Source organism: Abramis brama (genome assembly GCF_963993115.1).
Source record: "Abramis brama genome assembly, chromosome: 8".
In the NCBI taxonomy this organism is placed as follows: domain Eukaryota; kingdom Metazoa; phylum Chordata; class Actinopteri; order Cypriniformes; family Leuciscidae; genus Abramis; species Abramis brama.
The window spans coordinates 29,712,550-29,724,223 of record NC_139970.1 but is presented as its reverse complement, the minus strand read 5'-3'; the positions used below and the strand labels follow the sequence as shown (position 1 = coordinate 29,724,223).

At 39.2% G+C, this 11,674-nt stretch overlaps 1 protein-coding gene across 4 annotated transcripts; it reads right to left on the bottom strand.

The window, feature by feature from the left end:
* Positions 1-1,409: 1,409 nt before the first annotated feature.
* phf11 (PHD finger protein 11) lies at positions 1,410-11,141 on the bottom strand. 4 transcript variants are annotated; one of them, XR_014607452.1, is made up of 22 exons: positions 10,741-11,141; positions 10,485-10,589; positions 10,000-10,133; positions 9,878-9,918; positions 9,656-9,747; positions 9,427-9,449; positions 9,278-9,312; positions 8,978-9,051; positions 8,744-8,772; positions 8,605-8,639; positions 8,364-8,440; positions 6,366-6,388; positions 6,255-6,277; positions 6,038-6,123; positions 5,081-5,109; positions 4,877-4,908; positions 4,769-4,800; positions 3,584-3,674; positions 3,017-3,496; positions 2,546-2,615; positions 2,385-2,456; positions 2,127-2,196 (listed from the first exon to the last, which is right to left on the bottom strand). XR_014607452.1 is itself a non-coding variant. In XM_084121789.1 (21 exons), the coding sequence occupies exons 1-21, from the start codon at positions 10,891-10,893 to the stop codon at positions 2,117-2,119; spliced, it is 1,746 nt and encodes a 581-aa protein (XP_083977915.1). In that variant the 5' UTR covers positions 10,894-11,141; the 3' UTR covers positions 1,410-2,116. The 4 variants fall into 4 exon arrangements, 3 of the variants coding, with proteins under 3 accessions (XP_083977915.1, XP_083977916.1, XP_083977917.1); XM_084121789.1 differs by lacking the exon at positions 2,546-2,615 and having other exon boundaries at positions 1,410-2,196; XM_084121790.1 differs by lacking the exon at positions 2,546-2,615 and having other exon boundaries at positions 1,410-2,196; positions 5,081-5,106.
* Positions 11,142-11,674: the final 533 nt, after the last annotated feature.

Genomic DNA, 11,674 nt, shown 5'->3' with positions numbered 1-11,674 from the left:
AACTGTTCATATTTGAATGTACATGAACATATACAGTATATATGTTATTTTTTACACAAGTGTTATTTTTAGACCAAAATATTTGTTAAAGTTAATTAGCTAAAAAAACGTTTAGACAAAGTTTGGACTAAACTGGCAAAATGCTGTTGAAAGATTAATGAGCTGTTTTTTGGGGGGTTTTTTTGGTAAGCCTTTTAAAGCTGTTGAGATGAGTGTCTGCTGCCACCTAGTGTCTATATGGATTTTTTGGGAATGAAGTGTTCCTCTTATAAAGCTACAGACGAGCAGACGCAGGTAAAGTCTCACTTCCAAAGTCAAAACACTCAAGACAAAATAGAAACAGCGTATCTGTGTACAACAGACAAATACTGCACACTCCTCTTTAAAAGTGTCAAAAGCCATGTTTTAAAATACAATGCAGGAACTGCGAAGAACGTGTCTTGTCAGAGGTGGACAGTAACAAAGTATGTACTTGAGTAGGCTACTGTACTTAAGTACACTTTTTGAGTATCTGTACTGTAGGCCTACTTGAGTAGGCCTATTATTTTTTCTGGAAACTTTTTACTTTAACTTCACTACATTTGAAAGACAAATATCGTACTTTTATCCCACTACATTTCATTCAAGGTCCTTGAGTAGAAAGTAGTAACGTTAGTCAGGGGATGATCTTGGTAGCAGGGGTTGCATTTTGGTTGGAAATGAAAGTCGGGTTGATGTCAGAACCCGACTGATGTTGGTTTCTGACGTCAACCTGATTTTAATTTTCAACGCTGGGTTTGGTCTTCTAAATTGTGTCATTGTTTTGGAGCACACTAGCTTATAGATAACAGTATGGCTAACATATTCATACTACAAGCCAAAAAGCTTTAAATAGGGCACTATTTGAGGGAACAGCCATTTGGGTGTCCGAAACCATTGTGGACATTATTGAGTGCACTTATTCAATCTCACATTCAATCCCACTACTGGAACTGTGTTCTAGAAATAAATTTGATATGGATATGATAGGGTAGGCAGGCAGGCATAGATTCAGAGGCATAAGGTAGGCTACTGTAAGTATTATATACAACAATAATAAAACAATTCATAAACATTTATTTTTTACTTTTGATACTTAAGTTCTTTTAAAAACGAGTACTTCTGTACCTTTACTTGAGTAAAAATCGGTCTTTACAACTTTTACTTGTAACGAATATTTGACCAGTAATATTTGACCAGTAGTATCTGTACTTTCACTCAAGTAAGGAAGTTGTGTTCTTAGTCCACCTCTGCTTACTGTATGAACCTGCTTTGTTTATTTACCTGCAAACTCACAAGAGGTGAAAAAGATTCACATTTTTGTGATTTTAACATTAAACGAAGCATTCTTGTGCATTCTGACAACAAAATAATGGGAAAAGACATTGTTTGCTTTAAGTAAAAAAAAAAATCATTTATTGACAGACAGGGAATTGACACAAATTTCACCATTGGATTTGCTTTCGTTTCACAAGCTTGCGATTCAGTTTCGATTCGCTTAACTTCAATTTAATATTGATTAATTTGGGGGTCTATCAGGTACAGTATCTCTCAACTAATGCTGAAAACTATACAGGGAACCCCAGTTGGTACATCATATAATATATTTTTAATGACATAATTTTTTTTTTTTTTAATATAAACATTTAAATGGTGGCTACTCTTTTTGAAACCTTTATTTTGATGAGTGTACAGTCTCACTCGTCTATGGGAAATTAGCTCATTTTCAATTCTTGTGAGGTTTATTGTTCTTGCAAAAAAAAAAAAAAAAAAAAAAAAAAAACATACATTCACATAAATTAAATATTCTGATTAAAAACGTTGAATTTCACCAAAAAGCGATATCAAAATGATATATCAGGTATATTTCACGAGATTTCTGCCATTGATGTAAACATTTAAAAACAAACTAAACCAAAGATTAGATTTTTGTAAACATACTGTATGAACAGTGGCATCACTTGATTATAAAAAAAGGTATAAAACACTGACTGCTTGAAGCAGCTTTGTTGTATTATATCCTATTATCATTTAAAAGTAGGCCAACAAAACTGAATAAGACATTAATACTACTATAGAGTAGATGATTATATTATTATTATATTAAACCCAGTACAGCTCTGGCATCCCTCAGTGCTGCTTTTTTCCTCTGCAAATCCCGTTCCTGCTCCTCCAAGTCTGGAAACACAAAAGACAATGCCATCTCATGAAGCAATGCTATCTGAGTCCGCACAGTAATTTTCCTTTATAATGTGTGATTCATTACAAGGCACTCAATGAGATTATAATTACATTCAAACTTGCTATTGCACGCTTTCAATAATATGAAACTTTAGATTTAAGTGGTTATGAATGAAATGCCGTACCTTGTTCCAGCTGAGTAATAATGCAAGGTAGATGTCCAGATGCCTCCAGTAGTTTGAGAGCAACATCATAGTCTGTGAAACATTTAAGAGCCATCAGCCTTTCAGTTGTATAAAGAAAAAAAACTACATTTTATCAGTTTTATAAAGGGTTAAAAACATACAGGGGTATTTTAGGTTCAAGCTGAGACATAATGTTGATCCACACACAAAATTTGAATTGTCCCTCCTTTTCTAAAAACAAAACAAAAAAACCCCATCATGGCTAAGATGAGACACCTGGAAGTGAATGTGACTGATTTTTGGAAAATCTCAAAGCAAAAATGTGGAGCTTAAAATAAAAAAAAAAGCACTCAATTCTTCTGTTAAAACTTGTTTATTAATTGAGCTGTAAATTTGTTTTCATTTCAACCTGTCGCTCACATGAGATCGCAGCAAAAACTTGTGGCTAAACTATTGAAATGAATGTTTTAATGTCTGTGAAATGACCATGTTCACTTGCAGATGTTTACTTTCTTTTAAAAGGAGTTACAAATGAAACTGAATGCGTGTGATAGTATGCCATAAATACTGTCGACTGAGTTTAACTTAACTAATATTCCACAAAACCGGTCTGAAATCAAGGCTGTTCTCACCCTGGTGGCTGGCTTCCTGTGATTGTACTCTTTCTCCCAAGCTTCCCAGCTGAGACAAAAGCTCTGAGAAGATTTCTTCAGTCCACCCGGCCTGATTGCATCTAGTCCAGAATATGACGGCATTGGACTGGGTGCGTCCTGTGCGGTTTACATCACAAGCATCTGATGCAGTGGCCCGATCTAGTGATGTAGACACCCCAGTCGGAGAAGAAGGTTCTGGTAGCTCCTCAATGTTGAAGTCTGACCTTGAATGCTGAGGTGACCCTGGTTGACCTGAGGGACCTTCACTGTCATGGTGCCGTTCTGGCGTGGAGTCAGCAGTACCTGGTGAGACTGTGTCAGTGGTTGGAGCTCTGGGCGCCGGAGAGGTTCTACTTGTGGATGGTGTTTCCTCATGTTCAGGGGCCGCGACAAACCCAGGTGAGGTGCGAACAGCCTCTGGGGCAGCACTGACAGGTGAACTAAGTTCTAGACTGTACTCTGAAATACAGAGAGAATCTATTGCCACACAGATTCGCGCCTCATTTAAACGACAGCAGCAAGACAACAGAAGAGAGATAAACGCACCTGATTCTGCTGAGGGTCCCGAGTCTACAATTACGATAAATGGAACAGTTGTATGATACATTTCTGATGGTAACAAACTCTGAGACTCTTCCTGAGAGAGAGAGAGAGAGAGAGAGAGAGAGAGAGAGAGAGAGAGAGAGAGAGAGAGAAAGAGAGAGAGAGAGAGAGAGCGAGAGAGAGAGAGAGAGAGAGAGAGAGAAAGAGAGAGAGAGAGAGAGAGAGAGAGAGAGAGAGAAAGAGAGAGAGAGAGAGAGAGAAACACTGTAAGCAGTCACACTGTTAACTAATGCAGGCTATGAGAAGAGTGACTGAGTATAGTGGTGAGTATGATACGCTGTTCATAAGTTTGTGGTCAGTAAGATATATTTTTAAAGAAATGAATACTTTCAGCAAGGATTTATTTAAATTGATCAAAAGTGACAGTAAAGACATAATGTTACAAAAGATTTCTATTTAAAAAACATGCTGTTCTTTTGAGCATTCTATTCCTAAAATCCTGAAAAAATTTATCATGGTTTCCACAAAAATATTAAGCAGCACAAGCGTTTTTAACACTTGTTTATCAAGCACCCAATCAGCATATTAGAATAATTTCTGAAAGGATCATGTGACACTGAAGACTGGAGTAACAGCTGCTGAAAATGCAAAGGATTCAATTTACAATTAATAGCAAATAGTTATTTTGTAATAATATTTTACAATAATGCCGTTTTTACTGTATTTTTGGTCAAATGAATGCATCCAAGAGGTTGAGCATAAGAGACTTGTTTCAAAAACATTAAAAAATCTTACCAACCCCAAACTTCTGAACAGTAGTATAACTGTACTGTAGTATGATGGATTTGCCATATCGAACATACTACATTTTATATGGTATTGTTGGATGTATGTTTAAAGTTTGGGAGTTATTGTTCTGAGCTTTTCATTTCACAGGGCAAATATAAAAAAATATTTTTGTTACTTTTGGTGGCAATTTTGCCTGAAAGCTCAGGTCAATATGTTACTTTGCACTCAATGTTCAGTGCTGGCCTGATGGGTTTGTTACAACCCCGGACTATGGAGAAGTTTTCCAAAAAGGTATTGGGACATGTGTTGGACATGAAAATATCAGTAAATACAACTGCAAAACGCAGACTTGTTTACGGTGTGATGTGATTATGATGTATTCTGTACAGATGGACTCACCGAGTCAATGTCAGTGTCATCGTCGTCCGCTCCTGAAAAAAATTAGATGTTTCTTTACAATAAGGAATGATAAATAATATTTTTAATTAAAAACATAAGCAGCTGTACCTGTGGTTGATGGGTTGATTTGTTTACAGGGCCTGCAGACAGAGTGAATTTTTGGAGGTTTCCCCTACATAACTTTACTATATTAAGTTTTTGCTAAAATACCATGGTAAACTGTGGTAACCTTGCATTTGTCCTGCTTTCAAACAAATACAAACTGGTTGCAGGTTTGAGAAGCATGTTGCCTATAGTAAATTCTGAACATACCTTGTATTTTCAGGCACAGGAGTGGACTGCTATTAAACGTGAACAAAGAAACAATTTATTGCTACAATGTTATTGATACTGAAACTGATTTGTATGCACTCATCATGGTGTGATGCAAATAATATCTTAAAGGGATCATCGGATGCAAAATTCACTTTCATATGTTGTTTGCATATAAATGTGTCTTTGCAGTGTGTGGACACAACCACCATACAATGAAAAAAAATCCATTCACTCCTTTTTTTTTAAAATCCTCAAAGTCTAAACACTCTCAATAATCAGGCGTTTGGATTTTCTGAGCACTATGATGTCATAATGCTCATGCTCCGCCCACGACCGCTGACGGACTGTCCCGTATTAGCATATTTCTGCCCTCAGCCGTTCGACACCCTCCATGGAAGAGAGAGGTGGGGTGAGCAGTTGCTCATTATCATTTAAAGAGACATGCACTGAAACAGGTCACTGTGAACAAAGCTGTTTTTGAGGATGTTAAAAGGGTGTTGTTTTACACAACCATTGAGGAATTTTAACCAAAGTATATTACAAACTTTACGTGAACACCCTAAAGAATCATACCAACTTGTGGAAAATGGGCATCCAATGACCTCTTTAAAGGGATTGTTCACCCAAAAATGAAAATTCTATATGACTTTCTTCTCTTGTACAAAAGAAAATATTTTGAAAAATGTAAAAATTTTGTCCATATTAAAAAAGTCAAGTCACCTTCATTTATATAGCGCTTTTAACAGATTGTGGTCCACTCATAACAAAAGTCAATGGGGTCCACTCCAGTCATACAGGATTTGAAAAACATAGGGATGAGTACATGACAGAATTTTCATCTTTTGATGAACGGTCTATTTAAATTTGGTCTAGCAGTTTCAGTGAAGTTTAATATGAAACTTTGGTGCATATAGACACATATCAAACAGTGAGATTTTATGATTCAAGACTCACATTGGGCTGTTTTGGAAGCACAGACTCCTCCAGATCTGACACTACAGGAACTACTACAGGGTCAGTGCCGGTGGGACTTTCATCATCTAAATAGAGAGACATATTATTCAAATTGTTATGATTTTTATAACTTGTTTATTCAGGTCAATAAATATCTATAATTCATATTCTCGTTTTGAACAACACAAAGAAATAAAATAAAATAATCCTTAAACACCTGAGTAGGACACTTCTGGAAACCTAAAAGAAACCAAACACAAGATAATCACAACAACACTGTGATTACTAACTGGACATTATTCTGTAATTAAAAGTTTATACTACTTACCATGTTGGTGAATCAGATTCGCTCTGTTATTAAATAAAAAAAAAATGACAGAAAATAAGAATAAGCTATACATTTATGTTAATCAGCTGAGTTTGTCTATTTGTGACTCAAATCAAATTAACGTTTTTTGTTGTGTCGGCACGGCACGGACACCGACACGGACACCAGCACAGGCATGGACACGGACACCGGCATGGACACGACACGGACACCAGCACAGGCATGGACACGGACACCGGCATGGACACGACACGGACACCAGCACAGGCATGGACACGGACACCGGCATGGACACGACACGGACACCAGCACAGGCATGGACACGGACACCGGCATGGACACGACACCGACACCAGCACAGGCATGGACATGGAGAAGGACACTGGCACGGACACCGGCATGGACACGACACGGACACCAGCACAGGCATGGACATGGAGAAGGACACTGGCACGGACACCGGCAAGGACACCGACACCGGCACAGAAAAGGACACCGTCACTCACACCAACACGGACACCGGCATGGAAACGGACACCGGCATGAACACGGACACCAGCACTGGCACCGGAATGGACACCGGCACGGACAAGGACATGACACTGGAACGGACACGCACACCGGCACGGACACGCACACCGGCACGGAAAAGGACACGACACCGGCACGAACACTGGAACAGACACCGGCACGGACACCAGCACGGACACTGAAACGGACAACGCCATGGACACTGACACCAGCACAAGAACCAGCACAGACAAAAAAAAAAAACGTGCATTTGACTCGGTTACATGATACTCACCAACAGCGGTTACACAAACAAAACTAAACAAGATACAATGTAAACATGAGGGCTATATATACACCAAGACTAATGACTAACAAGAAACACCTGTGAACAATCAAGACGATCAACCAATAAGAATATGAAGTGTGTGTGTGGTTCAGGTAAACTCACAGACAAAATGTACCCACAAAGATGGCAATATCCAAAATCGTTGTGTGGGACACAAGGAAAACAGCTAATAAATCAGACTAAGTGAATTAAAAATGCAAGTTTTCAGTGATGAGTGGGTTTAGGACACCGACACTGGCACAGACACCAGCACGAACACCGGCACGGACACCGGAACAGACACCGACATGGACACTGCACTGGAATGGACACCGACATCGGCACCAGCACGGACACTGGAACAGACACCGCACCAGAACGGACACCGGCACGGACACCGGAACAGACACCGACACAGACATCAGCACGGACTCCGACATGGACACTGCACTGGAATGGACACCGACATGGAAAACCGGCACGGACACCAGCACGGACACTGGAACAGACACCGCACCAGAACGGACACCGACACGGGCACCGCACCGGAACGGACACCGACATCGGCACCGACATGGGCAAGGACACCGGAACAGACACCAAAACGGGCACCGGCACGGACACCAGCATGGACACGGACTCGAGCACTGGCACCGGCACAGACACCGGAACAGACACTGAAATGGACACTGAGACGGACAGCGGCACGGGCACCGGCGTGGACACGGACACAGCACCAACACCAACACAGACCAAAAAACTTGAATCTGACTCAATTACATGAGACTCACCAACAGCGGTTACACAAACAAAACTAGACAAGATACAATAGAAACATGAGGGCCTACACCAAGACTAATGACTAACAAGAAACACCTGTGAACAATCAAGACGATCAACCAATAAGAATATGAAGTGTGTGTGTGGTTCAGGTAAACTCTCTGTTATGGAGGCAAAATGTCCCCACAAAGATGGCAGTATCCAAAATGGTTGTGCGGGACACGAGGAAAACAGCTAATAAATCAGACTAAGTGAATTAAAAATGCAAGTTTTAAGTGATGAATATATTGTTTGTACAGTATAAAAAGCATTATATCTATGGAATGTCCCCATAAAACAGGAAAATGTGTGTGTGTGTGTGTGAGAGAGAGAGAGCTGACCCCGCCATGCAATTCTCCTGGATTGTCTGCTGATCCACAAGCCTTCTGATCAGACGTTAAGCCCCCATTTAATGAACCTAACAAACACATAGAAGCATTTAATACTAGAACATCAACTGTACAGATAAGCCACTGTGATATCAGCATCATAACAATCAGCTCATGAAAATAGTGAAATTGTTTATTTACAGTAAGAAATGAAAAATTATCCTTTACTTTCACACATAGTCTTCAACTGTACCTGTAACTGATGGACAGAGCTCTTCACTTGGCCTACTAATAGACAGAGAAACTTCAATAGTCAGTACAAAAGATGATAGTACTAATCACATATAATTATTTATTTATGTAGATTAATGGGTGAATAGAGGTCAACATACCCTTTACTCTTAGGGTCAGGAGTTGACTGCTATTGAAAGAGAACAGAGAGCAATTACTACAACATTACTTACAACTACTGTAATGTTACAAGACACTGAACCATTTCATTGCCGGAAACAAGAGTTGTGAATTTGCAGTCTGAATTAAATGTTTACAAGATGATGTGTATTTAGAGATATTCACATGATGCACACAGACAGATTAAACAGCCAAATTATATCATGAAAACTCACATTGTGCTGTTTTGGAGGTGTACACTCTTCTACATCTGACTCTACTGGAGCAAACATGTGATCAACGTCATCCTCTATGAAAAATAAACATCATAATAGTCCAATTTTATTAATGTTTTACATTTAAATTACAATATCTGTCATCAACATGCCAAAAACAAGTTATTATTCTCATGTTGATGAATAAACAGATGTGATGAGCTGTGAATAAACACTCTACTACTCTGAACTGATTTGGGTTATTGAGTACTAGTAAACTGTAATTACAAATACCAGACTCTAAAAAAACTACTGACTTACTTTTCTTCTTTCGGGACAAACTCGCTTCTGACGACCTGATAGAGCGCAAGCACAAGATCATCAGTAGTATTCACATTGTGATTATTAATTTGACAATGTTCTGTGATTAAACCAGTTCAGATGAGGAGCATAACACAATGCACACTTACCCTGTAGATGAATTAGATTCACTCTGTTATTAAATGAAGAAAAAGAAAAATCACATCTACACTTTCACATTGTAGCCAAAATGAATGTGCCACTCATATGTCTTTATTTTAGTATTGTGGAGTGAAGGTTTAAGTTGGACAGTAATGTGGTTAGGCAAAAGTCAATGTGCGAGTTTATGGACATATGTGCTGTAAGTGTGTGTGTGTGTGTGTGTGTGTGTGTGCTGACCCTGTTAGGCCTTGGTCCATGACTGTCTGCCGATCTTCGTCTCTTAGAGCCACAGAGACCAGACGTTGAGGCCTCTTGCAAACTTACTGAACCTAATAAACAAAAATAAACAGAAAATATGAACCTAATAAACAGAAAATATGAGTATTTCACTAAATAAAGTTGCTGCCTACATATTTGCATCAGATACAAATAGAATGTCAAAAAAAATTAAACACTTACTTGTTTCTTTGAGGTCTGGATCATGTAATTCACAGTACAGTCTAAAAGGAAAGATTGGTTCATCTAATTTTACTACATTGTCATTATGAAGACATCTAAAACAACATATTCTTTTGTCTTACATATATTTGCCTTCAGTATTGTCTTCAATGGCTCTGGCACGGGCCTCTATGGCGCAGGGATAATGGTACGAGTGCTTACAACGCTTTACATCACATCCTGCTGTAGCTCCCCTTTTCTTGCAGTGGTGGCAAAACTAAAAATAATGACAGAAATGATGCATCAACAGAGAAACAACACCAGAATATGATGGTCACATTTTAAAACATTTTCTTTTAAAGCACATTTTAAAACATAAAATATGCAGAACAATACAAATTACATGTATTGTACATAATCTTGTCATGTTTAATTACTTTTGGGATATAACATAAAATGCTCCTAACTACAATCATTTTAAGCTATGTAAAGTGTTGCACAAAGTTTTGAGAAAAATGTCTGCACAAAGTTTTGAGAAAAATGTCATCCTATTAAGATAAATTATGACATTTTAGAGGTAGCGGAAGTGTGTTCGTGCTTGTGCATTTGTTTCTGTAGGTATACGTACTAGTTTTTTTCCTCTCCGCCGCTCATTCCTTACATCTTCTACTGCAAATCCAAACAGGTCATCATAGGTGGGCGAGTGCTGGCAGTAGATCCCTGATGCAAACAACTGAGGACACAATAAACACATGCACGCACCCAGTTTTTTGGAAACCCCTTAACACAAAATATGACCGACGATAAGAATTAACGTACCGAACAGCATTAATAATACATTTCTGTACGGTTTACAATATGAAAACAAAGACTAGGCTACTTACCAAACAGTTCTGGTGTGCAGAGATGTTCTCTTTGGATGAGAGAGGCCCGGTGATTTCGTTTTCGTCTGACTTCTCGCACAATACACAAATAATTTTGCACGGTGATCGATATTGATCCGATCCCATCTTGAGCTCTGCTGGACGTGTTGACATTCAAAAACGACTCGTGGTTTTATCGGACTGTTTCCTCCAGTAAGCCTTAAGTTTTGGTTTCGGTTCTCTGCGTCGAAGGCGGGTCACATCGTCGTCATCTTCGGCAAGCATGAAACCACTCGACTTCTCGAACAGACAGAAATCTCGACTATTTCTATATTCCATCAAACACATCTCCAAACTAGACCAATTTGAAACCTATTCTAATTTGACTATAGAAAAGTTTTGATTTGTTGTTGTCATAGTCTACCTGAAGGGGGCGCCCGGATTCTCAGCTGAGGTCTCCTTTGGGCCTAATCAAATCATGTAACTTTCTTTTTTGTTTTACAAATTAAAATCTATTAATTGGTAATTAACTAACGAATATCTCTCTCTCTCTCTCTCTCTCTCTCTCTCTATATATATATATATATATATACTGTATATATATATACAGTGGTTAAAGTGGGATTTGGCAGGTGGGGGAGCCATCAAATTTTGTGTAGGTGCAACAGGGAAAAATGACTCACCGTGGGACAACAAATTGAGTATTGTGGTATAGCAATACTTTTTGGGACAAGAGTGTCACTGTGGTGTTGGTGTCCGTGCCGGAGACATTGGTGTCCGTGCCGGAGATGGTGGTGTCCTTTCCGGAGACGGTGGTGTCCGTGCCGGTGACCGTGCCGGAGACGGTGGTGTCCGTTACGGAGACTTTGCCGGAGACGTTGGTGTCCTTGCTGGAGATGTTGGTGTCCGTGCCGGAGACGGTGGTGTGCTTGCCGGAGACGTTGGTGTCCGTGCC